The sequence below is a fragment of the Ilyonectria robusta genome (genome assembly GCF_021365365.1).
Source record: "Ilyonectria robusta strain PMI_751 chromosome Unknown BGZ61scaffold_21, whole genome shotgun sequence".
NCBI classification, from domain to species: Eukaryota; Fungi; Ascomycota; class Sordariomycetes; order Hypocreales; family Nectriaceae; genus Ilyonectria; species Ilyonectria robusta.
The window spans coordinates 718,359-744,692 of NW_025764455.1; the positions used below are offsets into that span (position 1 = coordinate 718,359).

The window sequence follows — 26,334 nt, forward strand, 5'->3', positions numbered from 1 at the left end:
CGACCACGTGATCTCGTGTAACATAGCTGCCTTCTGCGATGTCCAAATCCTAGGCAAGGTAATATGTTTGGTAAACAAAATTCTGCCGGGCGGAGGATTATTCCATGGGAGACCGTTGGGTTGTGGGGATGATTGATCTTGGAAGTTAAGACGGCGATTGTCGCACTCCAAGATCTACTACCGAGCCTTGTCGCTCATGTTTCTCTGTTTGAACTGGCGAGTACAGATGCCAAGAGGAAATAATTGGGGCCTTTTGCTATACTTATAGTTGTTTGAGCGGCAATGCCGTCTCCGATGAGTCGACATGGTCTAGATAAACACACCATGCTCTTGGCTTGAAAGCAAACCCTCTCCTGATTATCGCGACTCACGTTCACATGCCCACTCCAAAGTCGCCTCATGGTTGATTGTCGCGTCGCACGGGCTACTCTAGACTTCTCTTCCGCAAGCCCGACCCATATTCAAGACGCATCCAAGTGGACTTGCCGCGGTTTAGCTCCGATGAAATCCGGGGTATGTCCGCGGCCGGCGCAGGGAGTATCGACTACTGGCCCACACTGTCCTCTCTATCGAGGTACAAGGAGATTTCAACCGTGACAAGCCTGGGAAATGCCGTATTATCCGACTTACCCCTCCTTCGGTGGCATCCGGCCTTCGGAGAGACGAGCTCACTCACCGAAAGCCCGAGTTCGCGCTGCCAGCTCGACGTCTACGCGGCAGTTGCAGGACTCTTTGCTGTAGAGGGTGCCGTCTTACATGGGAGAAGTCGAGGCCCTGTGCCAAGAACAAGGTGTCCAGTGGACAGGGCAGGACGGCATAGTGCTCCCGACCCCTGCAAGAAACCTGCAAGCAGCCCGCAAGGATTTCCGCGTGAGGCCTAACTGACCGGGGATGCGCCGTCTGCCGCCGCAGATAGGCTCGGCCGATCACACCTTAACCTCGAGAGAAGCGGGGAAGCGGGGGCTGTGGGGGTTGCTAGACGAAACAAGGAATCGAAATGAAGGCGTCCAACGATGTTGCAGCAATCGTCGGGCGTAGATGAGGACTAAGCTCGACATATCACTGACTTGGACGAATTTGGACCGCTCCGAGAGGCGTCGGCTAGCTGTCGGAATGCTACCTTGGCTGCTTTATTGATTATGCGGGGATATGTCGGTGGCTAAAATAGATCGTCTCCGCACCATGTCGGTATTGATTCCGTATCACACCCTCCTTGTCTAGAAATGGGGGCGCGTTTGAGATTCCAAGGCTGTTGCGACGCGTTGGACGTCAGGTTGATTCCTCCAAGGCTCTCCGATATTGCGTGTAGTTGTTCTGGGTTCGATAGCCTCGGAGTGGCTTATCTCAATCATGCCATACCGTCATTATGATGTTGAATATAAGCACAGGAAACAAGGTTGACGATGTAACACGATGATTATCTGCGACGATTGTATGATGTCATATCATGGAACTTTTGACGGTGCATTCAATTTGTACAAGCTGATTTCGTAGAACTACCCCCTGATGAAATCCACGACGCGACCCAATGAAATTTCCCACCACCTCAAAGCTCCCCTGACATATCATTTTTGGAGCGCACAAAGTCAGGCTTAGTAACGACATTGTTGTCAGCATCCTTGATCTTGTCGAGGAACAGCTTGGCGTTCTTGGGGTCGTCGGCGAAGAGTGTATCGACGACCTGCTTCTGCGGAGTCTCGCCCATCCACTTGAACAGCGAGATGTCGCGGAACTCGTCGGCGCGGAAAATCTCGAGCATCTCAATGGGCTCGTCGCCAATGTTCTCGACAAAGTGGCCCATGTTGCGAGGGACAATGCCGACGTCGCCGGGGAGATAGTCAAAGGTCCTGGCATTGCCCTCGGAGGCAAAGATAGTCACCCTGGCTCGGCCCGCGATAAAGAAGGTCCACTCATCGGCAGTAGGGTGCCAATGCATCTCTCGGATAGCTCCCGGCTCGATGACTGCATGAGCGGCCGCGACAGTCTTCGAGATAGGGAAGTTCTTTGAATCCGTGATTCTAACGTGTCCACCACCATTGGTGCTGTTGATTGGCTCTTGGTCGAGCATCCTGTGGGTAAAGTTGTACTTGGACTTCTTCACCTTCTTGCCCTGGGGTTCCTCATCGTCAATGGAGCCAGGCAGGCTTCCCTTGAAGATGTACTTCTCTCCCTCGGGAATGTGAGCGAAGACCTCAGGTGCGAGGTTGAAATTCTTCGCGATGACAGACTTGGGGGTGTGGGCTGGTTTGGTTAGTAGATGAATACGCTTTCAGGAGAGAAAACTCACCGAGCCAGTCAGTGAGGATGAAGGTGGACTCCTCAGAGAAGTGGCCGTCGTCGAAGATCAGGAGAAACTCGGTGCCATTCTCGCTGAGGCCCTGAAGAGAGTGAGGCACGCCGCTGGGGAAGTACTATGGTCTTGTCAGTTTCACATCCCGGAATATCTAATCAACATAGGGAGCGATATTTGAAATTAACTTACCCAGAGATCACCCTTCTTCAAGTCGTCGATAAAGTTGCCACCCTCGTAGTCAAGTGCTGTGACGCGGACCTCGCCGTCAAGGACATAGGCCCACTCGGCCTCCTTGTGCCAGTGGAGCTCGCGAATGACGCCTTCACCAAGGCGCATGTTGACGCCTGCCAACTCAACACTGGTCGGCAGCTCTCTGATAGTAGTCTGTCGAGTCCATCCTCCTTCCTAAGTTTCCAGTCAGTTCTAGTTCAAGAAGGTGGTTTTGGAAATGGAGTCTCCCCAATTGTAGTGAGAGATTAGAGACCCACCTCAATGCGGATGTGAGAATCAGCGAAACTCCAGCGCATGTTGGCCAGGTTTCCATGATCAGTGCTTGGTGGTCGGATCAGGTCAGGGCTCTGCCTAGACCGTTCCTTGTTCCATGGGCCAAGCACAGAAGCACCAAGGCCATTTCGCCATGGGAGCGGGTCAAGCTCATCACCAACCGAGTCAACTGGATTGTCGTAGGGGTCTTTATGCCCCGGTGTAAAGGGAAGACGCCCACCGCCAGTTACACTGCGGTAGGTTGAAGGGAGGCCGAGTCCATCCAGCAGACGCTGGCGAGGACTGTCTTGGACGGGAACGGCATCGCAGAGGTTTGCGACGAGGGCCACACCGAGCAGAAGGTGGGAGTGCATCTTGATGATTGGACAGCCTCAAGCAAGGCTCAGATTACAATGTGACGGGTGCGTGTGTGTGTGAGATTTGCCTGTGCGAGTCAAGCTAGATGATGGATGGGAGGCATGGGAGCTATGCACTCAAAGCGTCCAGAGATCACAGGACCTATAAACTCCCACGACGGACATTCCCAGGGGCCATTGAGCAGCGTCCGGAAAACTGACACCGAACGAAGCCCGAATATTCTCCATGTAGCAATTGAGCCGTCGAGGGTGGCACAGCGCTTTGATTGACTGCCATCGTGCAGCGTGCGGGGTGTAAGCGCCATGAAATAGCGTCGGATGAAGGTGTGATCGAGCCAGGGTGTGGTTCATGTGCCTCCATCCTTCTTTTAGGTTGCATTGATCGCCTGCATCTAGCTCTCCCAAGGTGAGGGGTGATTGCGACCGTATGGCACTATTGAAAGTACCTCGGAAATCCGGACTTGGCAGCCCGTCGTCAATGTATAAGGGGTAATCCTGATGGAGGTTTCTATCGCATAAACGTGCATCCCGACCTGAAGAAACGTACGACTTTTATCTTGCCATAGCCCTCCTCGCCCAATCCTCGTCACAATTCATCTTTATATCGCACGCAATGGCGACCCTGCCCACTTCCAACTCGTACGGAACGGTCAACAACTCCATCGGTGATGACGCCATCACCGACGATGGACAGAATGGACAGAACGCTCCGTTGCTTGGGCGGAAGCCCGAGCCCAAGTCGTGGTGGCGACGAAGGATGGCAGTTGATGTGCGCCGCGACTGGTCGGATGTAGTCTTGTTGGCCTGCTACATCATTACTGGAATCCTTGATAGCGCTTCCATCTCCACCTGGGGAGCGTTCGTGTCGATGCAGACAGGTATGATTGCGAAAACTACGAGTAATATTTTCCTATCGAAGCTAACATACGTGTCCTAGGGAACACTGTCTACCTCGGTCTTGGACCAACTGCAGGCACCAACCGTTGGAAGAAGTCGGGCATCTCGATTCTGGCCTTTTGTATCGGCTCCTTCTTCTTCAGTCGCCTGCACAGGGCCTTTTCCCCGTCTCCAAAGCGGAGATGGGTGTTGTGTCTTTCCTTTCTCATCCAGATGACCCTCATCATCGTGGCAGCGTCAATCTTGACATGGGGACCGAAGGGTGCTGGGCCAGACGACGTCCCATGGTACGTCATTGTTCCCATTGGTCTCGTGGCGCTCCAGAGCTGCGGCCAGGCTGTTGCGAGCCGAGCGTTGAAGTATAACGCCCTTACGAGCGTCGTCTTGACGAGCATCTACTGTGACTTGTTTTCCGACGCCGAACTGTTCGAGAGCATCTTCATCAACGTGGAGAGGAACCAAAGAATGGCAGCGCCGTCATTGCTTCTGGTCGGTGCTCTGATTGGTGGCGTCATCGCAAAAAGCGCTTTGGGAGCTGCTGGAGCTTTGTGGGTGGCAGCGACATTGAAGTTTTTCATCGTCTTGTCCTGGGCTTTCTGGCCCGCAGAAGAATCATAAGTACCATATCCTAGATACAGACGAGATAATATTAAGGGTGTACTCTGGGACAACTATCTAATCGTTTCTCTACGCCAATCTTCCACTTTGCCTCCCCAGTTGATCCAGTTCCCAAGCGATCCATTGTTTACACCTATCCATTATGTGACAAGGTTGGTGCCTGTCGATGTATCATTGCCGCTGCTAACAATAGTATGTTTCCTGAGTCAGGGCTCTGACCTGAAACAATACAGAGGGCCTTCTGGTCAAGGTAACATCCCTACAATAGCCACGCTGATCTGCTCCAATGCCTCTTAAAGCCGATATATCATTCCCAGACACGGGCCGATGCATTGATTAGGTGGCGCCCTGCAACAGGTACGTTCCAACCAGTCACCTTCCGAATCCATGCTCGGCTAGGCTTACAGCATTATCCCGTGACCATTGAATACGGATAATATGCAAATCCAGCGACTGGATTCGTCCACACACGGTGATGATTTTCCACTACTAGTCATCAAACTTGCCCCCACACACATAGCATTCATGGCGCCCGTTCCGTTCCCCTCATTTGTGAGAGGTGCGTGTGATCACGATGCAAGCGGGCAAGCCCCCGCTGCAAACGTCCTTGACGACGTGGAGGATTACACTTCTCTCCTCCAACGAGAGGGGCATCAGCACCCAATATTCCGGAACCCTTGGGGTCACACCCTCTTCTACCGCTGATCATCTAGCTGTGTCACAACTAACGCTATCACAGCTAGTCTGTATGTTGTTTCGTGAATACTACCTTCATGACGACCAGCTCTGCGACTACCACTCGCCCTACACCACCGTGGCCACCTACGCCGGCGATTGGACATCGCAGGCAGGCCGCCATACACCCTCAGGCCAACTCTAACTGTTTTCCAGCTCTCTCTGATTACTTTCCCCTCACTTTGATGAGCTTTGGGGATGCCGAAGCCCGAGTTTCATTCGATAGGACTCAGAAACGAGACGTGGGTGATGACCACCGCATGTACAGGATTCGATCAGCCTTCCCGCATCATGTATCTATTTGGAGATACGGTGCGTAGGCACAGTACGCTCAGATTAATTCTGGACCCTTTGAAACTGACTTATCCGTTGGAATATCTGCCATTGAGTTTCCCATATAAACCCCGCCTTGTCTTGGCTTGGAGTTGTTTGCGAAACTCCAACCCCTTCTCCTCACCTCAACATACTTCTCTATCATCTATCCAACTTGCATCATCATGAAGGCTGTGGATAAATTCACCTCGGATCTCCGAAATGACGTGACCTGGAACCGGGCTGCCCGTCTGGGAGTCTCTGGTGCCAAGGCGCTGCCGTCCGCCTCGGTACACTACGTCTCTGACAAATTTCCCATCATCGGATGGCTCCCGAAATATAAGTTCAGGTGGATCCTGAACGACGTGATTGCGGGCTTGACCATTGGTCTCATGCTCATTCCACAGGGTCTTTCATATGCCAAGATTGCAGAAATTCCTGTCGAGTATGGGCTCATGTCCAGTTGGTTGCCTGCTGCTATCTATGCCTTCATGGGAACGACCAAGGGTAAGAATATGATCATCCCACCGAGTTGAAATCGCTCAAACTAACTTGTACCTTCAGATGTATCGACCGGCCCGACGTCGCTTATCGGCCTCCTCACATCCGAGAACGTACATGCACTTCAAGACCGATGGACTCCTTCAGAGATTGCTTCAGCAACAGCTTTCATGATGGGAGTCTACGGCATGGCACTTGGGTTCCTCAAGCTCGGTTTCCTGCTGGAATTCATCTCCCTACCGGTCCTCAGCGGTTTCATTACTGCCATTGCCATCACGATCATCTTGAACCAGATGGACAATCTCCTTGGAGAAAATAATGTTGGCGACGGGACGGCGACACAGATTCATGACATTTTCAACGAACTCCCAAATGCCAACGGTTGGGCATGTCTGATAGGTTTCACTGGGATCCTTTTCTTGACAATCCTCGACAAGTCTGGCAAGAGATGGGGAAAGGACAACAATGTCATCTGGCTCTTGTCAATCACCAGGGCCTTCTTGACCCTCGTCCTCTTCACTGGAGTCAGTTACGCCGTCAACAAGAACCGAGAGGAATACCTCTTTGAGGTTGTTGAAGTCAAATCAGAGGGCCAAGAAGCCCCAAGTATGCCCAAGACCGATCTCATCCCCGAAGTTGCCGGCCGCAGTATCGCAGTCTTCATAGGTGCGGCGGTAGAGCACACAGCCATTTGTCGCGCCTTTGCTGTCAAAAACGACTACACTACGGACCAGAGCCAAGAACTCTGTTACTTTGGCGTTACAAACTTCTTCAACAGCTTCTTCCACGCCATGGGCGTCGGTGGTGCCATGTCTCGTACCGCTGTCAACTCTGCCTGCAATGTCAAGTCTCCGATCTCTGGCGTCGTCACCATGGCTGTCGTTCTAATCTGTGTGTACGAGCTGGTCGGGACACTGTACTGGATCCCCAAGGCAACATTGGCGGCCATCATCATCACAGCCGTTTGGGGGCTGATTTCGCCACCTTCAACCTTTTACAGGTACTGGAGGACATCTTTGGCCGATTTCATATCTTCCATGATTGCACTTTGGGTCACCCTGTTTGTCTCCTCTGAGGTCGGCATTGGCTGCGCTGTTGGCTTCAACATTGTATATGTGCTACTCCGTCAAGTGTTTACTCGTCTATCAACAACCGGCGGGGGTGTTCAGACTGGATCTGAACTCGCACACTCCTTGAACGAGGCACGTTCGATACCCCAAAATCTGCCCGAAGACACCCGAATCTTCCGGTTCAACGAGTCGCTCTTCTTCCCCAATGCTTTTAGCAACACTAGTGCAGCCCTGGATGATATCCAAACATTTCATGCACCAGTCTACAATGGAAGCCATGGTCCTGAAACGGAGCGAAACTGGTCTGTCGTCACCGAGAAGCGAGTGGCTAGGCTGCGCAAGAAGGCAGGCATTCATGACCCTTCAACGCTTCCTGCCATCGGCCTCGTTGTACTGGACTTTAGTCGAGTCAACCACATTGACAGCACAGCGGTAACCCATTTGAAGAATCTCGCGGCCAGCGTCAAGAAGTACGGAGGAAAGGAAGTCGAAATTCGCTTTGTGGGGTTGTCCCCATACGTTCGTGAGCGTTTCGAAAGGGCCCAGTGGCGTATCATTGAGACAGGAGACGAAGATGAATTTGAAGAGGATAACCAGCCTACGGTACTATACCGAGATCTGGGAAGCGCCGTGAGAGCTCCAAGACGGGCGGAGTCAATGACTAGCGAAAGCGGCCTCAAGGCACACACAGAGCACTATGAGAAGGCCGAGGCTTGAGTTTGACCAGTGGGCATGATTATGATTTCAAGGTTTTTTCTTTTTGGCCTTGACTTTGCGTTATTATTAAGATAGCTGAGAGGGGGACTTGACGGAATAATTTGAATTCCAAGCTTACTCTCCGATCAAGAGATCATCACGTTTCTTCCTCCAGGTCGTCTAACTCCTCATGACGCCGAACCAACAATTGATCCACTAAGAAGATACGCGGCACTCTATTAACTCACCAACATCGCTGTAGAATGCCGTTAACTATCCTAGAGATCCTCCATCATTATGAGCATTTCTTGATTCCTGGAAAACCAATTACCAAGCTCCGCACCCGTAGGATTCATCTCAAAGCCAGTGTATCCAAACCCGGCATTTTGCGCTTGTAGACCTACCCTAGACCCATGGCCGAGCAGTCCACCCAGTAATTGTGCTTCTTTCGTTCCAGCGCTTGCTATGCTGCTGACAGGCATGGTAGAACTTTGTAAACCGCTCGTCGAATCTGGCAAGGAAATTGAAAGTGTTTGAGATAAACCAGCGGGCTCTCGTGTACTTAATTCGTTAGTGTAGTCGAGCACTGTGCAATCCGCAACTTGGTCGTCCGCTCTGCTAGCTTTGACTTCTACATACTTTACGGCGACATCGTAAAGTGCTTTGAAGAGTCTGAATTGTTTGCCACAAATGGGGTAGTGTACCGACGTTGATGCCGATTGTAGCGTTTCAACTAGAGCGCCAAGGCATCCGAGGTCGGAAGACTCAGAGGTCTCCACAATCTCGCAGAAGAGAACAATGAAGGGGATGAATGGGGATTGCATCAAGCTCCTATGGGTTTAGTGTAAGCACTGCGCAACAGGTCTTCAACTGATGTCCACAGTATTGATACAAGGCGATTTACGTACCAATTGACATATATTCCGAGGAAGCTTGACTGCAATTGGTTCTCTGCCATCGTAGCTATGCACCTTTCGTGTTCCGTCAGTGTGGCCTTGGCGGTAGCGATGCAGTCTTCACAGAAAGCTGAGCTTGACAGCCCTTCAGAGGGAATGCTCCGGTAGATGAGAGTCAGTAAAGACAAGCATGTCACTCTGTCCATGTGCCGTTGAAGCTGATGCACAGCTGGTCCGAGTGATTGACGGCTTGCATTGTTGTATTGCATCTAAACGTGCATTAGCTAAAAGATAGGCGAAAATATGACATGTTGGGATTAGTACCCTTGATCTTGCAAGGGTACTCGCAGCTTCGTACCTCGAATTCGTCCTCTGTGCTCATAATGGTCTTGAGCTCCTTTGCCAGAGCGCGGGCACGAGAAGTCCGTATATGCTCCGGCTGAAGAAGCGCTCTCGAACTGTATATCTCATCGTAAACTCGACCTTGCAAAGTCGACAGGCGAATCCAATTGGGCAGGATACTGCATAAAATGGTGTCGGTGGTTTGATCCGGGCCTGGCATTGGCAGGGTAATGTCCTCGTCCCGAATAGTCGAGGTTCGGCCGAGCCTCAAAGATAGCATCTTCTCTGTGATATATACGCACCAAAAGACCCTCTCCTGCCAATTTCTCTTCTCTGGCGCGGTAGCACTTAATGGGGGAATGGTACTGTATATTCCAAGTGTCTGGCAAATCCTGGACGCTGTGGTGATAAAGGTCCACGCAGCGAACGATTGGCATCTTTGGATGAGATAAGAAGCCTATTTCCTGATCAGAAGCTTAATACACTGTAACGCGAGAGTTTGAGGCCTACAGCCAAGTTCATGGCGCAAGCATAATCCATTGTTGTGGGCATGTGGAAAGATAGCCTGGACAGGATTGTCTCAAGATTATCCCGACAGACACATGCCTGAGCGTCAAAGTCTTGCTTGATTGATTCATCAACGGTTGCGCTGGAGCAGGCGCAGAAAAGCCAGTAGAGTCCAACGTGGACGATGATCAAATCTGCTTCAGTGGCCATGCCGGGGGAGTACACCTTGATGAAGTATTCCATGAAGTGGCCTAATGTTGGAAACTCCATTGCCCAATATGCTCGAATTTGAGGAAATTCTTTGATACCGTATTAGAAGGGATCACGAAACGCAAGGGTCAAAGTTCTGCTTCACCTTTGGCCATTCGTAGGCATGCAAAAGCCTTGTCGAGTGGGGGCAAGCCAAGTTGACGGACAGTTGAGCCTGGCGGTATTAGCTTGGCGTGCGGATACAACGCTTCGACGTTATCCACATTCTGCTTTTGGGCCTCTACAATATTACGCAGAGTATCCAATACCGAGGTCATTTCCAAGAATATATCGGTCGAGCGATTGTTGTTAACCTCACCCTGGAGAAAACTCGTGGCAAAGACGGCATGGGCGAGAAGGGAGGATTCGCCCTCGTATTCGGCCCTTGAACCATCTTGGTCTTTGGTATCTTGTATTGGGCGGTCTGGGTCAGTCATAGTAGGTGTCGAGGATGCAGGGGTTGGACCAATCGAGGCCAAAGATTGGGGAGTTGAGAATGCCGGGTGCGAACCCGACGAGGCGGGAGAGGGCTGTGCAATTTTAACAGAATCCAATCGAGCGATTATTTGGCTCATGTCTTCTATTCTCTTCGCAATGATATCCATTTTGTTCTCGCTGTTGTGGTCAGTTAGGGCTTTCAGATCATGAATGGGGGATGCATCTAGCTTACAACATGGCAGAGACAAGAATTCGTTGCCGCTTCTCCTTAAACCTCGGGGCCATGGGATAAGAGCAACGTAGCTTTGCTTTGACGCATTGAGAACACGGGTTCTCTCTGTCACATCGGATCTAGGAGGAAATATGCGTGAGCGGAAAGCCAATGCCGGGGTTGAGGGGACACGGTGAGGTACCTTCCGCTGGCGGCATCGGTCGCACTGTTAGAGGTGAGTAAGCAGGTTTACTATTTATCGATGATGGATGTTGGAAGAAAGGGGGGGAGAAAAAGAAGGGAGATGGTAGAATGAGAATGGAGACAAAAATAAAGGGATTTGTTGCCCATACTGCCAGCTTCTCTAGTGTTGGATGCCCAGTTCCATGTTCCAACCGCGGGGAGAGATCATCGTTGCCAAGCCAGAAGTCGTCCGTTTCCTCTTCCATTGCCGTTAGAGACGTGGAGTTTGAGCTGCTTTTCATTGGCGTAAGTCCCATTCTGTCCGGTCCAAATGATCAAACAACAAGCTGACAATTGGAACACGCCGGGGACAAATGAATGCCTTCGGAGAGCGGAATGCCTGGGAGGCCGTGTTAAATGGCAAACTGAGTCCCAGGACGGAGCGCGCACTCTTGGCGTCCGCATCTCCGAGAGGCCAGTAAGACTCGTTCGTCGGGACGCGCGGATTCCAGGCTGGAGCCGCTTATCTCGACTTGTCTTGGTTCGGACGCTGGAGGTTTGCGGTGTGGGCTCCGTTTGGCTGGGCCGTAGAAATCACCAACAGCTTCATTCTATTGGCCCGTCGTGGAACTTGGCTGAATTCACCATCTTGAAGGACCTGCCAACATTACATTCGATCGAGACTGCAATTTTAGCCGCGCAGATAGTACTTACTTATGTAACTGGTGAAGGAGAGATGATGCAGCCAAGTTCAAGAGGCACTGAAGGAATGTGTAAAAATAGAGAGTAGCGCGCGCCGCAGATCAAGGGAATGCCGTGCTTCATTGCTTATTGGACAGCATCGTCTAGGTCGTTTGAATGTGCGGGTATTAAGTGCTTCGAAGTACCATTGTGAAACCTGCAGGATTTTATCCAGGTACTTGGGTGTTATTTTATAATTTTAGTACACTTGCACTGTGTCGCTCACAAACATAAAATACACCGAGATGGATTGACTCTGGATCAGGTTGGCGGTGTCAGCTGTTCTTGAAGCTCTGCGAGTGTAGCTCTGGGCTGGAAGGAGGTAGGTACATGTGCTTTATCCATTGAATGACAACAAAGCCACTAGTGCCCCGGGTTTAACTCCCACATGCCCTCAGCGTCGAGGCCATATAGGTTGCCCGAGTATGAGAAGAGCACATCACTGCCGGAGAAGTTTGTCCATCTCAATTCGAGAGTCCCGTAGCCGACGGGAGACGTAAAGTTCCTATTGGTCATATGGTGTAGTGAATTTGAGAAGCAATAACCCATCTGAGATCGGAATTGCAGACAGCCCAAAAAAAAAAAAGAGAACTGGCGACGGGGCATAGGATGCATTGCTGGGGAACACCAAGTCCACCTCGATAACGCTCGATGTGTTGCTGCGGCGGCATCGACGGCCTCACTTCGGACAAGGAGGAATCAATAGGCCAGGGAAGTCACCCAGTGAGAAAAAAAGCGCATATGATCACCGCTCTTACTCCTGAGAAGCGGCTGTAGAGGGTGGGTTGGCGGGCTGGCAGCGCGGAGGCTTAAGGAAGCTGGTATGGCTCAAGGTGAGGGAGGACTCAGGAGGGCACGACCAACGCACAACGGCCAGAGGAGATTTCTTTTGCAGGTTAACAATGACGAGGGTCTGCCTGCTTTTCACACGGTAATAAAACGGACAGCATACATAATCCTGCACCATCGCCGCTGCGGTTGGTCCTCGCTTGCGCTCCCCTGGCTGCTTATCCGGCTTGGCGCCTTATGATGTTGGAATAGAGTCACCCGCTCAACTAATTTGAGCCTAGTGATGGCAATTATATATACTGATTAACCTAACCAAGAAAAAAAGATTTCAATCTAAACTGATAACGTTCTCGTTCTCGTGCGTCATCAGGAAAGGGTATTCTCAATAAGCCCCTCCTATAAGCAGTCTCTCCGCTCCAAGACAGCATAATAAACTCCAGCTTGTTAACGTCATCACCGCCATACACAGCTCTACTCCAGCCGACCAACAAGCAATAGTAAACACCCTGATTTTCCAGGCCCGAATCCAACATCACACGACTCATGTCAAAATAATTCATGATGGGCTCTTCAACTTTGCTCGTCTTCCGTAGCGATCGCGAAAAAGGATTCTTACCACCATTTACTCGTACTCTAAGCAAAATCCCGTCAACAAAAAGGATTCCTTTGCGTTCAGCTCTCGCAAGGTCGACTGAGTCGAGCACTGAGCCCGGCACCCTCAAGGCTCTGAAGCCAGTCTCTTCTCCTAAGACATTGATGTAGTCTGCGGGGAAGGGGGAGGGTTCCTGCGTGGGATACACTTGTACGGGGATTTGACGTCCATCCTTCACCTCAAAAACTTGAAGATAGGGCTGAGGTGCCTCATAAGTGTTTTTGTCATAGAAAACTTTCCCTTCCCATCCCGCCCAAGACCACGATGGAAAGCCCCTCCTCCTCCGGACAGGGTAGAGCAAATTGACGTGGTTCCACAGTAAAGAGATTTTGAAACCATTACGTGGAATGCCCCAAAGGAACCCAGAGGGAAGATTTCCTTCTCGGAGCTTTTCCAGAATTCCAGAAAATGCGTTAAGCGAGTCCTCGTCGTATGATAGGGCTCTGGTGGAGTAGTCTTCCACCAAGTCATTGTATAGGCGTAATCCGTCACGACAATCTTCCCAATTCTCAGTGGAAGCCGAATTTCCAGTGGAAACCGAATTCTCAGTGGAAACCGACGCTCCGCTGGATTTACCAACTTGGAAATACAACCTCTGTTTCAACGAATCTCCTCCCCAATCTTGCACTGAGAGGGAGTGGGAGCTTGAGTCATCAAGGGATTCGCAGGCCTGAAAAACATTGCACTGGTAGTACGCTTGATCCTTCGCAGGAACTGTGCGATACGACTGAAACGTACATTTTCAATCACCTGGAGACCTTCGATGAGGCTACGGTACGCGACCATGAGAATCCCAATACAAACGTGGTTGAAACGTGCCAGGCCGCACTCTTGATCGTGATGATGCAGAGCAGCGCCAAGTGCTACAAGACGAGACGCAGACTCACCTCGAAGCGGCGCACGGATTTCGTTGCCATCGTAAGGAACCTGCGGATCTTCAAGATCAGACACACGCATGGCCAACGTAAGCAAACCTGGGGTCGAGTCTGCCATTAGGCTCGCAATCGGGACATTCTTCATAGATGAAATGTGTGTCCTGTAACTTAACCACCCGCCATCTACAACTGTTTCCGATATGATGGGGGATCTACCCTACCGCGAAAGTCTTTGCTTACAGCCAGGCGAGGCCAGGCGCCTGCTACGTCATGTCTTTCGGGATCTGGGCTTCGCTGCATCTCTGTTGGGCATCATGCCACAAAAGATTCCATCGTTCCAGGGCCCTTGATATCATCGGGAGACAGGTTGCCATTAACATTCCAAAGTCTTAGAAGCAGAGAGGGATGCAGGGTTGCAGGGCAGTCTGCGTTTTCGTGAAATTTGTCGACACGATGCTTGAACATGTCCACGAGTTCATCAAGAATCATCTCCGGCAGTAAATGGGTGTTTCTTTGCAGCCGCTAGGCCTTGCGTCTTTTCAATCGGAAGTTACTCATTGGGTAGTTAGATGCTGTCATGGATTCATGATGTTCGGCTCGTGATTTCTAGATTCGTTATAACCGCATCGGATCAACCGAAATGGTAATATCCGAAGGCACCATAATTTACATCTACCAAAATTACTAACCACACTAAGTCCAATGTGGATGGCAACTCCGGGCTTGGAACAAACCGGTGTCTTGGACCGGGAAACCTGCCTCTTGGAAATATTTCTGACGCCTTTCGTCACCTGGGAGCTGGCGAACAGATGGCGGGCCCCCATTCAAAACTGGTGTTGGTGTACCTGGTGGCCCCGTTTCAAGTCGAAGAGGTGGGATTTGGATCCATCACCCACTGCCAGGTGGTACTGGGACACTCAAACAAAGAGTCTAGCGAAGATGCGAGAGTCCTTTTCTGGTAGAACCTTTATGGAGTATCAAAAGACTCGCTTGAATCCAAACTGCTCCGTAGTTCAACTCAGGACTCGGGGTATAGAAATAGCATCGGCAGGACTTTTCCCGGACATACATGTAGATACGGGACGCAGACCCTGTCCTCACCGCGATTACGTTCGATCACACCCCTTGGTCTCGCAACAAGTCCCATCACGGCCCCTCTAGATCCTGGGCTAGCCCACAGGCAATGCTCGGTTAAGGACGTGACGCTGAATCTGGGGTAATAACCTGCGGCGGCACTGTTCATGATGGGATGCTAGCTGGATAGGGAATTGGTGCATCCACCAGTAGATGACAACCTAGTGATTTTGGTATCAATATTCTGACGCGTGATCGTATTGCGGGGAGTACCCCGCGAAAATGCTCGGCTCGATGCTCCCAAAGCTCGTGAGACACACCAGCTTGATCGGTTACCCCAGATTTGGAACGGTGCGCTGCAGGACTTTGTGGAGGTCCTGGCAACTAACCTATCTTTCTTGGGAAAACATAGACCACACAGCAGCGTTACGGTGGAAGATAAAAGGTAGCCGATTTCTCCTTGCGCCAAGATTCTTGTACTTTTCCTCTCAGCATCTCCTCTGCCATCTTGACATAACTTAATACCATCGACTATACCGGGAGCCAATTTCTCGCCTCCTCAACTCAGTGCAGCATTGTCCAACTGCTGATAGAAATCGACCATGAAGTTCCTTGCCAGTCTCGTCTTGCCAATCATCGCAACTGGCAGCGTCTTTGCTGCGTCGATTCCTTCGATGCCCTCGCTTGTCAAGCGCGTTACCGGAACACTCAAGTTCCTCACTGCCCTCGATGGGACGACTCAGGTTCCGTACTTGGAGTATCTTCCAGCAGACTATAGCACTTCATCCAGCTCCACCAGATATCCGCTTCTGATCTTTCTCCGTACGTATAGGACCTTAGGAATAAACGGTTCTGTTCCGTCTTCCTACGAGGGTATCTCCTCGCTCTGAAACTGAGGGCCCTGCTGATTTGGGATCCTCGTTCATAGATGGAGGTTCGGGCACTGGGCCAGCAAGTGGATCTAACATTGATGCTGTTCGGACCTACACCGTCCCGGCACTGATTGAGAGCGGCAACACAATGTGCTTCAGCTCCAGCGCAGGCCAGCCCACCCACTGTTTCATTACAATTTGCCCCCAGGCGAGCAGCACCTGGTCCTCGAACAACGTCGGCGCTACGATCGACTATGCTATAGCCAACTACAAAGTAAACCCAGCTCAGGTATATCTCACTGGACTCAGCATGGGTGGTTCGGGGGCATGGACGGCGGCAACTAGCACGAACAACGGTGTCTACTACGGCTCGAAGCTCGCTGCTTTATCGACTGTTGCTGCGGGCTTCACCACTGGCACTGCCGCCAACACTGCACTTTGCCAGGGAATTGTTTCCACTCAGCTCGCTGTTTGGGACTTCCACAACTCTGGCGACCCCGGTAAGAATCCCGTTAGAGCCTGCCTACATACCTCCTTGTTCCGGTGCCGTTGGCCAAGACTGTAGTGGCTAATCAAACACAGTCGTGCCCATTGCGTCTGACCAGCAAACCATCGATCGTCTCAACAATGTGGCAGCTTCTTCGTTGGGCTACTCTTGCTCATATGGCGCGATCAACCCCAAAGCCAATCTCACCATCTATAACTCCAACACCCACGGTGGTTGGGATACGGCATACAGTGTTACCAACGACATCGGAACTGGACAGAATCTCTTCCAGTGGTTTCTCTCGAAGACTAACATCTGAAAGTATGAACTAAGCTGGAGATTTGGAGGGAAAGATATTCTGATGTGGTTGCTCCGCAATCGACACGCATTTGGCTGACGATTTCATATGCCATGAAGAAGTAGTCCATGGCCGCTGGACTTCGTTACCAGTAAGATGAAAAGAGGACGAGGCTAGCGGGTCAAATTTGCACAGGGACGTGACATAATAAGAGCACGTTAACTTGGATCATTGAGGCGCATATTTCCAATGAATGAAACGAAGCAAATGATATCGCAAAAAGGACGACCGAAAAAGGATGAGGATACACATATCAGTGAGAATCCATGTTCCTCACTTTACAATTTATGAAGCACACAAATAAGATCGCCCCCGCATGTTGCTGACATGGGCTGTAGTTACTCCTGAAACATTCATCTCCGAACTAGACTGTCGCGAAGTTCTCGGTTGTGGGTAAGCGCATGATGAGCCTATACGTATACCGTGTCGAGAGAGGCAGCCACGCGGTCACATCCCGGACATGCACACGTAGCGCCCAAGTTTGAATCCACCATCTGAAAACAATGGTCCCGGTTGTATAGGTTACGATGGGAATGAGGGTACCTCATTGCACACACCGTCGAAGTTATATCCTTAATTAGGCTGCGGGATAATAGCATTCTGTACTAGCTCACTTCCTATTTGTTACATACGATACCTATCTCTGCCAGGTAGACTAACCTCTCCAGGAGACCTTGCGGGCGCCGTCGTGATCTTGGCTAGCCAGAACGAAGGATGTGGGACAAGGTAAAAGAGAAAGATTGAGACGGCTAATGCATTCAGGAAAGTCTCTATCATCGATAAGAATTACAATCGTGTTCTATTGGGATACGTTATATGCGTGACCTCACAACGCTCGATAATATCGACCCATTGAGAGTGCGCCCCGTGGTTCGTTCTCGACTGCGACCCGATGAGGCCTAACCCAAAATATGCCTTTGAAGACCTGGTACTTGTGCATAACACATTACACATGGTAACGGAATGACTTGTTTTCCTTGTCCGTCAAGTCGTCCAGACCTTGAGAGAAATCTGCGGGGCCATAATGCTCTTCACGCTTGCGGTTCTCCCTGACCAGGAGAAAGCGGAGGGTTTCAGAAGCAACAAAGCAGACGACAAAACAGATGAGGATACCAATGAAACTGCGATCGTAGCGGGGGGCGTAAGATCTGAAGGCGACCCATTAGTTTGAAGAGAAGATTTTTTCCAATCCATCTATCACTTACGCATCGAACATGAGAGGACCAATGATGTTTCCGACAGAGTAGGCAAAGAATGTAGCCGCGGCGTAGAGGGCCTTTTTGGTGTGGCCCGCCACGTTGGAGGTGCCGAGGCCAATGCATTGAGTCCAGGCGGACGAGAAAAAGTTGAGGAGGTAGAAACCAATGATGCGTCCAGCCCTTGCCGAGGAATCAAGCTGCCATCTGGAAGAGAGTTAGCGCAAAGGAACTTAGCGTTGTGCTTCACAAGACACTTACAGAAGACAACAGCCCAGGATGACGGGAAGACAAGCAGCCGAGACGATGTGGAGACGCGCGTTGGGAAGACGTCGACCCAAGTACCCAGAACCCAGGATACAGAAGAAGGCGAGAGCGCCGATGGGCAGGTTGAGGAGAAGCGACTGAAAGATGGTGAAACCCATGCCGTTGAAGACAATAGGGGCGAAGGTCGTAACGGCGCCAGAGCCGGTGCAGGAGACGATCGACAGGATGCAGATTCCCAAAAGCTTGTAGTCCCCAAGAGCCTCCCAGAGCTGGTAGGCTTTGAACTGTTTATTCTCGGACCCGGAATTGTTGCGGCGGACACGCTCTTGGATCATCTGGCGCTCTTCGTCGGAGAAACCTTTGGCGAGCTGGGGAGTATCGGGGAACAACCACCATAGGGCAACGCCCCAGACCAGCGTCTAAGAGATGGTCAGCAACACTGAAGGAGGAGTCTGAATTAGTGCGGGGGAGGAGGTATAAGTACCGCAGCGCCAGCAATGATATACATGTATTGCCAAGGCTGAAGAGAGCCACCGCGGACGTGGCCGAGGCCGTAGTTGATGAGAGGTGATACAAGCAGGGAGCCGCCGCTGAAGGAGTACCACCAACTCGAGCGGGAAACCTGCTCCGCGTGCGTGTACCAGAGCCCGACAATCATCATGAACATGGGAGATACGCCAGCCTCGATGAGCCCAAGGAAGAAGCGGTTCACGAGGAAGTGCTCAAACGTCTTGCAGGCGGGGGTGGTTAGGACGACGACTCCCCACAGGATGCAGATGGCGGTGATGACCCAACGCGTCGGGAACTTCTGAGCGAGCAGGGAGACGGGATATGTGCCGGCCATGTAGCCAAAGTAGAAGATCAGAGAGGCCCAGGAGTATCGCAGCCCAGACATCATGTCGAGGTCGGCGCGCATGCCGAAGATGGCGGCTTGGCTGAGGAGGGCTTTGTCGTAGTACTGGAGGGCGTAGGTGAAGCAGAGCTGGCGCGAGGTTGGGTCAGCTCAAGTGTAAATAGTCGGAGCATAATCATGGTCCATGTTCGGAGCGATATAGGTGGTGTTGATTTCCACTCACAACAGGCATGACGCGCCAATCAATGCGCCGCAACAGCTTCTTGTCCGCTTTAAGGTCGATGGTAATGCCGCCGGAGAGACTCCCATTGCCAGCGGAGAGAGGCTTCTCGTAGACGTGAGTGGCCTGAGCCTTCTGCGATTCGGCGTCCATGATGATGAATGGCGCAGAGCGGAGTAGGCTGATAGTCTAGGTGAAGGTGTTTCGTATCTGGAGACTTGGGCTGCCCTCTGGAAGGAAAAGTGAGAGTGTCTCTGTCTGGAGAATTGGATGGGAGAGATGGGGCGCCTGGGGAGATTAAATATGATGTTGCGGGAGAGAAGAGAGGAGAGCAGAAGGCACCATTTTTGATCACCATCCGACCCCTGATGGCCAAGAATCCGGGGTCTCCAGGTAGTTCGGCCAAACATGTAATTGCAGAATGCGGGGACGGTCTGGGGAATGGCCCATCCATCTCGGATCGTAGCGAACATGATTGAGGGTGGGTATCGTATGTGTCGGATATTCCGCTTTGAGAATATGCGACGACGGATAGCCTCCATTTGCCCGCCCCCGAATAGTCCGGGGCCGATTTGCCGCGCGGAGCATCGATCCGAGAAGCGTGCCGGCTTGGCGACTCACCTCTATGCTTTTGGTCAATCTTTATTTTTCTTGATTGTTGCGGACATTCCTTGTGCATATGGGAATATCGGCGGTGTGGATCCAGCCGTGTGGACCGAGTCGGAAAAGAATGGTACATATGGGTAGCTTCCGGGAAACCGCAACGCCTATTTTACACCAATCATCTTTATTTCCGTATTTCTTCAAGATAAAGACTCCAATAGCAATGTGTTTCCAGTAATTGCAAACGCTCACATTGAACATCATAGATGCCGCTACCTACCTAAAGAATTCCCCAGAGGATGCCACAAGAATAGGCCGTGTGATACCTCCTGACCAAGCAGACATTCACGCAAGTTCCTGAGAGTTACACTCATAAGTCTTGGCGTATGGAATTTACCGTGGAATATTCTCGCCTTTCCAGTTCAAGAAAGACCCAGAATCATCTGGCGTCAGCCGTTCAATGATATCCACCATGCCATTACAGGCCTCGCTGATGTTAACCTGGCCTGGCCTGTGAGTAAGTTTTGTCTTGATGAAGCCTGGCTCAAATTCCAGCGGTATCACTGGAATCCTATTGCGCTGGAAGTCCAGAGCAAAGTCTTTACTTGCTCGTTCGCCGCAGCATTAGCCATGCGGTAGCCAATGACTTCTCCATCGTGATCAGGTGCTGGAAAGCAGGCCAGTCAGTGGCAGTGGGATTTCCGCGGGTGTGAAGGCGAACTTCCGATGCTTCCAGATTTGGAAGTGATGTAGATCAGCTTCCCGGTGCCATCTTTCCGAATCAACGGGAGAAAAATTTTCGCAACTAGGAAAGGGCCCTTGAATTGACTGTCAAAATTAGCAGACACAGCAGTAGTGGGTAAGTGGAGAAGACGTACGACCACCCTAACTAGAATCTCTCCATCAAGTCATCCTTCCCGTGGGCATCCCACTCAAGTGGGCGCACTTCAATACCTAGGCGGAACTTGACAAACTTCCGGGTAGGGTCACAGCAAATTGATGCTGGATCGGGTTACCTGCGCAGTTGATGAGAATATCCAGGGTGACATACAGATTAGCAGCTGCGGCTTTAATTGTGTCCTCATCCTTGTGCTTCATCTCGATGATTTTCGAGCTCGTTTCTCTGAGCTGGGTCCGATTAGGCGAAGAATGACTGATGGGCGCGGTTAAAGGGAACGTACGTCGTTAATTGAGTGATCATTCGACGCAGCGGTTTCGGGGCGGACAGAACCAAGAGTATTACATCCTCGTGACTTGAAAGTGCGAATCAGCTGGAGTCCAATGCCGCGGTTGGCGCCTAGAGTGTTCAAGAGAGGAGTGGTTAGACGGCGACCTGCTCAAGGTTGGAGGTAAGACATGGAGTCCAAGTGAGGGGGGCATACCAACGACCAACACCGACTTCATTTCTTCAGGCCCGTACGTAGGATAACCTGATTCACGCAGATGCTGTTTTCAAGGAGGCAGAATGAATCGTGCCAAGTACCAAGCAGGACAGCCCTGAATGCCCAGAATATCTTCATGGGGTTTTGCAGAAACAGCGGTCCGGACCCTCCTTTGTCAACCGGCCCGGGGGTGATCCTGTTAAGCACCTCAGGGACCAAAGGTTCGAGGCGGATAACACATGAGACACGAACGCCAACGTGTAAAAATATACCACTTTAAAAAGAAATTCCAAATTTAAAACAAATTGAATACATAGCATTAGATAGTAGGCATAGCGTGACGGACGGTTAGAGACTTTGGGCTAGCTGGTCGCTAGCTGAACCATCGCGGGGATAAAAAGGGGGGTGACTGCACACAGAGGGGAGGAGGCATCGTGTTTTGTTTTATTTTGAGACTTCTCCTGGAAGTGAGAGACTCAGTAAGCTCGAGGATTCTTATTAGAGTCAATAAATTGGTTGCCTTTATTTTGAGATACTTTTCTGAGGCTAGGAGGAGAATCTAGTATTTTCTTTTTCTGTTAAAAAAACATTTCTTTTAGGATCTTTTTACATTTTCGCAAAGTTAACTCTCGTAAGGTCTCGATAAGCTAACTGCTGGATGGTAATTTAGTAAAATAACTACCTTATGTTTCAAGATATCTCCGTTTTGACACGTATCATTCTTGATTACTGCCCTTTCACTAATCCCGCAATAACCTTCTCCCTCCAAGCCCACAATCCTGCATACGTTGCACCCGGTCCTACAAGTATCTCACCCGCAAAGATTGCCATGCCAGCACTGATAGCTTTTTGCGTTGTGACATATCCCAGTCGTCGCAGCTCGTATACGCTGTACAGACACCACATCGCCACAGTCCCGAAACACAGAAGCAAGTCGTACTTCCAAAAACCGTCGATGTCGTTGTTGATTCCCATAGATGCAACTGTAGGAAGATTGAAGAAGGCCTGGGATATGGACACGGATGGGCTGTAGCGGACATACACCATGGTGCAGATGTGCGTGATGGCCGTCGCGAAAAAGGACAGCGCGTAGCCAGCTTCCAGAGGGGCAAGGTCCCTTTTCTCATACATCTCCCAGTCTAGAGACTTGGCGGGAGAGAAGTGCTGGAAAAATCGAGAAAATGTCCACGTCAGCACAGAGACATACACAGGAGAAGGCTGCCAGAATGCAATGGCGTTTTGCTGAACGACGCTGTCTTCGTACTGAATGAACATGAGGGCAGTGGGAAGGACGTATCCCAGGCACAGAGCGGGAAGCAATGCATGTGCAACCGAGGAGGGAATCGGTCGGCCTGTAGGACGCGTATAAACTGCCCTACTGGTCGTGAACAGGCTTATGGCGAAATACACGGGTGCGACTTTTCCGATGCCGACGAGCTGGTAGACAGTAAATGCCGAGGGCCACGACACGAGAGGAGACCGTCTGTTGCCGTTACGGTAACCCTCCACTGTCCAGATGTAGATGATAGGGATGAGATTGACCAGGAAGTAGAGGGCTTGAACTCTCTTGTTGAGGTTAGAACCAGAAGTAGCCTCGGAAAAGGCCCAAACGAGAAACGAGAGCATCGCGTCAACTTGAGTAACCCCAGTGAATGTCTTTTTCAACTCGTGAGATAGGAAGGTACTAGGTCCCGGGTCTGGCGAAATGACGAGGGCGTGTTTCGCAATGTAAAGGAGGCCGCAAAGAACAACTCCCATCGCCAGCTTGGGCAGCATAGACGGAGGCAGGGGAGGGATGGGGAGCTCATCAACGAACGGATTAAAGTGCAATCGCTTTGGCACGTCCAAGATGTCAAGTTTATGGGCGCCCTCGAAGTTCGTACTCCACGGGTCTTGCTTCTCTTCGATGGATGTCATGGGGAGAAGGTACCGGCCAACAAACTCCAACACTGGACTCTCCAGGGCGGAAATCCGTTGCTCCAAGTGAGAGGCCCCGACAAGCTGCAAAACGCGAGGCTCGCGCGTCTTCTGCGTCAAGGCAAAGACGCCGTCAATATCAGCAAGTGTGACGCCAGATGGATGCGCATTTAGCATGCGTGTCAGGTTGGTCACGAGCACTGCGGCGGTTTCGATGGCGCTGTTGCCTCCCTGCCCAGCGATGGGTTCAAGCTGACGATTTTGGGTTAGTGACAATCACTCGAGAGTATGGTGGATATGGGAAATATCTTACCTTGTGTGCCGCATCTCCAATAGTCATGATGCGGTTGAAGTGCCACTTCTTGAATACATACTCGGGTAGTGGAGTCAGAACAGAGGAAATTTTAGCCGAGTACAGGTCTCCGAATGTGTAACTCTCAGTAATCTTGTCGCCTCGGTGCTCATTAACCAGCGCCTCTTCGTCTTCTTTGGTGAAGCGCGGAAGTTCTGGGCCGTAGTGTGTCTTGCCCATGTTGACAAAGAGGAACCAGTAAACTCGGTGCTTCGGGCCAGCTATTATCAAGTACGAGAAGTGTTTGTTCAAGTTAGTCTGGACGGCAGAGGCCTGCCAGGCCTCCATCACGGATATGCCAAAGATGCACTTGTAGATCGTTGGCAGACATTCTGGCGACTTGTGAGTTTTCTGAGTCTTCATAATCCACAACAGACGGACATACCTGTATGTTCTGAAGCGGGAATGTAGCCAGGCTCCATATCATCTGCTAGTCGCCACATCTCGCTCCGTACTTGGCTGTGAGTTCCGTCTGCGCCAACCAAGATGTCGCCTGAGAAAGATTCGCCGTCACTCGTCTCCACTTTGACTCCAGATGGTTCAAGATGAACCTGAGTGACCCGCTTGTTAATGAGGACCTTGTCCTTTTTCTTCAGATTATTCCACAACGCCTGAAGAACCATTTGACGATCTACAACAATGACGTCGTATCCGTATCTGCGGGATATTAGAACCATACCAAATACAACGTGTGTGAATGCCCAACTCACCGGTTTCTGAACTGATCTCCAATGCCATCGTACTGACTCGTTGCATTGCCGTCAGAATTGCGGAGAGATATTTGGAATAGGGGTTCTTTAATTAGATCCCTGATTTTGTCGTAGACCCCGATCTGGTCAAGAACACGGCAGCCGTTAGGCACGAGGCCAATACTAGCGCCGACTTGAGGAGCTATTTCCGGGTAGGCTTCCAAGATGATGTAGTCGATCCCTACCAGCTCAAGCATATTAGCTAGCGTCAAGCCGGCAATGCTCCCGCCGGCAATGAGGACGGTGAAATTCTTAGAGGACATAGTGACTCAGCTGATGTCATCTAATGAGGGGTTTGCTCGAGAAAGAAGTGACTGGCGAATGTGGTAGAATGATCGACTGCAAGATTCGGGTCACTCGTCAGGTTATATAACTTACCTCCTGTATGAATCGTCCCTTGGCGGATGAATGCGGGCCGTTGTGGATATTTGGATTTAACAACGCATTCAATGCAGGGTTTCTTGAATGCCCGAACGAATGGAGTGATAGGGAGCAGCGCAACAGAAGCGGGTACCAAGGTGCAATGCAACCCTATTGATGCATGGGTAGCAGCATAAATTCACAAAATATATTTGCATTGGGACAACAACAACCGATTCTAGCAGTATCGCGATTCTCGGCGAAGCGGAAGTGTTTACTGAGCGCCTGTAGTAGACTTGAGTTTAATCAGCTCAATCCTGGATTGTAGCTAGCATGAATATACAATATTAACATCGCACGAGTTAGTTCTACGACAGTCTAACTTACCTCCGGTACTTTTTTTTAGGCTTCGTACCAGTTGCAGGGATCATTACTGGAGTCAATCAACTCAACAGTGATTCATAAGCAATACGACATATTGATAGCCTGGGTATTTAGCTAGATCAGTGCATGTCTTTCTCGGAGCTTCGGAAAGGTTGATGTGGTGATCCTTTCTATAAACAGACTTCCGCCACATTTGAGTCTCGCGCTAACAGAAATTCAGGGGGTGGGCTATAGTGGAAGGGTGAGCACAGATAAGCCCAGATTTTAATGAAGCGTTACATCAAAGACGGCGCAATAATACTTCGCAATTTGGAACCAACATGAACTCGCCTGGAACTCATAGCTTGGGGATGGGGACTATATCAAGTTGATCAGAAGTTCAAATCATGTATGTCAGAAACGAAGGCATGATCCTGGTCAAGGGTGCAATGTAGTGGATGCTATTTATCAGGCAAATGGGCACATGCCCGGGAAATTGGAGTTGAAACCAAACAACCGCATGGCTCCCTTAAAGTGACGTGGCTTGCGGAACTCCGCATGTAACGAATCTTTAAGTCACGGCATTGTGGGAAGTCCACAAACGGCAGGTCGGCTCCGTAAATCTTTAATTTCGACAAGGCTCCTTGCAGTAACAAGGGTGCATAACCAACCAACCGTTGCAGATCACAAGGTACACGGACACCCACCTCAATTATGTCCAAATGGAAGTAACTGGAATTCCAAATAAGTAGGCCAAATCGGAATCTGGCAAGTGTTCCGCCACGCAGGGTTAATCGAGGAGCCGCAGACACTCCTCTTTTTATGAGCCTCATAAATGAATCTTCGTTGGGGCATTCTTCCCAACCTCCTGATTTCATAACCCAAAAAAAAGGAATTTCTTTTCCTCCGCTATTGACAATAGCTGTGCCTTCATAGGTGGGGAAGAGCTATATTATCCGGAGCTTTTGTCTGTTCCTCGGAAGTTCTGATATGCAACTTACCCATGGGATCCTCAGAGTGGGAAACGCCCTTTGTCCGCATGGCAATATTGGGATAAAACATCTGACCTCGTGTGACAGGCGGTTAGGGACGCTTGGGCTAGCTGGTCGCTAGCGGGGATGTCTCTAGGGTGGTCCGGATCAGGTTAAAAGGGAGGAAAGGAACCTGCGCTGGAGGACAGGATCATCGGTTTTCAATTCTTTAGAAATTCAAGCGGGACGTCAGAGAGGCCGGCAGGCCTCTGGACAGCTTGGGAGTCTGCCTTTTCTTTGCCTTTAATTTTGAGAGATTTATTTGAGTCTATTTTTGCTATTGCTACGATCCTTGTCCAACCTCTGTCTTCAACCTCCCTCAGATTGATCCGACCTCATACGCGTAATCTGGTGCAGCCTCGGGCTGACCGGCCAAGACGCCTGT

The 26,334-nt window shown here is 50.7% G+C and overlaps 8 protein-coding genes across 8 annotated transcripts; 3 read left to right on the plus strand and 5 right to left on the minus strand.

The window, feature by feature from the left end:
* Positions 1–1,546: 1,546 nt before the first annotated feature.
* On the minus strand, positions 1,547–3,150 carry BGZ61DRAFT_521208 (RmlC-like cupin domain-containing protein; the record flags this gene model as incomplete). Its single annotated transcript, XM_046252482.1, has 4 exons — positions 1,547–2,241; positions 2,288–2,411; positions 2,483–2,698; positions 2,782–3,150. 4 exons carry the CDS (start codon positions 3,148–3,150, stop codon positions 1,547–1,549), a joined length of 1,404 nt encoding a protein of 467 aa, XP_046099728.1.
* A 616-nt stretch (positions 3,151–3,766) lies between these two features.
* BGZ61DRAFT_497307 (uncharacterized protein) lies at positions 3,767–4,668 on the plus strand (the record flags this gene model as incomplete). Its single annotated transcript, XM_046251129.1, has 3 exons — positions 3,767–3,802; positions 3,848–4,031; positions 4,091–4,668. The coding sequence occupies 3 exons, from the start codon at positions 3,767–3,769 to the stop codon at positions 4,666–4,668; spliced, it is 798 nt and encodes a 265-aa protein (XP_046099729.1).
* A 1,232-nt stretch (positions 4,669–5,900) lies between these two features.
* Positions 5,901–8,003, plus strand: BGZ61DRAFT_361927 (sulfate transporter 4.1; the record flags this gene model as incomplete). Its single annotated transcript, XM_046241313.1, has 2 exons — positions 5,901–6,222; positions 6,280–8,003. 2 exons carry the CDS (start codon positions 5,901–5,903, stop codon positions 8,001–8,003), a joined length of 2,046 nt encoding a protein of 681 aa, XP_046099730.1.
* A 48-nt stretch (positions 8,004–8,051) lies between these two features.
* Positions 8,052–10,670, minus strand: BGZ61DRAFT_458915 (C6 transcription factor). Its single transcript, XM_046246817.1, has 6 exons — positions 10,647–10,670; positions 10,083–10,591; positions 9,731–10,026; positions 9,237–9,677; positions 8,891–9,147; positions 8,052–8,813 (listed from the first exon to the last, which is right to left on the minus strand). The coding sequence occupies exons 2-6, from the start codon at positions 10,549–10,551 to the stop codon at positions 8,261–8,263; spliced, it is 2,016 nt and encodes a 671-aa protein (XP_046099731.1). The 5' UTR covers positions 10,552–10,591; positions 10,647–10,670; the 3' UTR covers positions 8,052–8,260.
* A 1,976-nt stretch (positions 10,671–12,646) lies between these two features.
* On the minus strand, positions 12,647–13,907 carry BGZ61DRAFT_482411 (uncharacterized protein; the record flags this gene model as incomplete). The annotated part of the gene is made up of 2 exons (XM_046249394.1): positions 12,647–13,717; positions 13,878–13,907. 2 exons carry the CDS (start codon positions 13,905–13,907, stop codon positions 12,647–12,649), a joined length of 1,101 nt encoding a protein of 366 aa, XP_046099732.1.
* Positions 13,908–15,541: 1,634 nt separating this feature from the next.
* On the plus strand, positions 15,542–16,617 carry BGZ61DRAFT_536730 (uncharacterized protein; the record flags this gene model as incomplete). The annotated part of the gene is made up of 3 exons (XM_046254446.1): positions 15,542–15,761; positions 15,868–16,311; positions 16,394–16,617. The coding sequence occupies 3 exons, from the start codon at positions 15,542–15,544 to the stop codon at positions 16,615–16,617; spliced, it is 888 nt and encodes a 295-aa protein (XP_046099733.1).
* Positions 16,618–17,602: 985 nt separating this feature from the next.
* On the minus strand, positions 17,603–19,345 carry BGZ61DRAFT_361956 (major facilitator superfamily domain-containing protein; the record flags this gene model as incomplete). The annotated part of the gene is made up of 6 exons (XM_046241316.1): positions 17,603–17,804; positions 17,862–18,059; positions 18,114–18,388; positions 18,440–18,538; positions 18,604–19,101; positions 19,196–19,345. The coding sequence occupies 6 exons, from the start codon at positions 19,343–19,345 to the stop codon at positions 17,603–17,605; spliced, it is 1,422 nt and encodes a 473-aa protein (XP_046099734.1).
* Positions 19,346–21,779: 2,434 nt separating this feature from the next.
* On the minus strand, positions 21,780–24,506 carry BGZ61DRAFT_427847 (FAD binding domain-containing protein). Its single transcript, XM_046243716.1, has 4 exons — positions 24,157–24,506; positions 23,832–24,103; positions 23,408–23,778; positions 21,780–23,346 (listed from the first exon to the last, which is right to left on the minus strand). Exons 1-4 carry the CDS (start codon positions 24,456–24,458, stop codon positions 21,904–21,906), a joined length of 2,388 nt encoding a protein of 795 aa, XP_046099735.1. The 5' UTR covers positions 24,459–24,506; the 3' UTR covers positions 21,780–21,903.
* Between the last annotated feature and the right edge of the window lie 1,828 nt (positions 24,507–26,334).

Bases quoted from the DNA above. Each gene is read 5' to 3' on its own strand.
- BGZ61DRAFT_458915 (XM_046246817.1), bottom strand. From the start codon at position 10,551: ATGAGCCAAATAATCGCTCGATTGGATTCTGTTAAAATTGCACAGCCC. The intron at 9,678-9,730 runs GTAGGCCTCAAA...ATCAGGAAATAG, and splicing joins CTTGCGCCATGAACTTGGCT to GCTTCTTATCTCATCCAAAG. The intron at 9,148-9,236 runs GTACGAAGCTGC...ATGCACGTTTAG, and splicing joins GCACAGAGGACGAATTCGAG to ATGCAATACAACAATGCAAG.
- BGZ61DRAFT_427847 (XM_046243716.1), bottom strand. From the start codon at position 24,458: ATGTCCTCTAAGAATTTCACCGTCCTCATTGCCGGCGGGAGCATTGCC. The intron at 24,104-24,156 runs GTGAGTTGGGCA...AATATCCCGCAG, and splicing joins GGAGATCAGTTCAGAAACCG to ATACGGATACGACGTCATTG. The intron at 23,779-23,831 runs GTATGTCCGTCT...ACAAGTCGCCAG, and splicing joins TCCCGCTTCAGAACATACAG to AATGTCTGCCAACGATCTAC.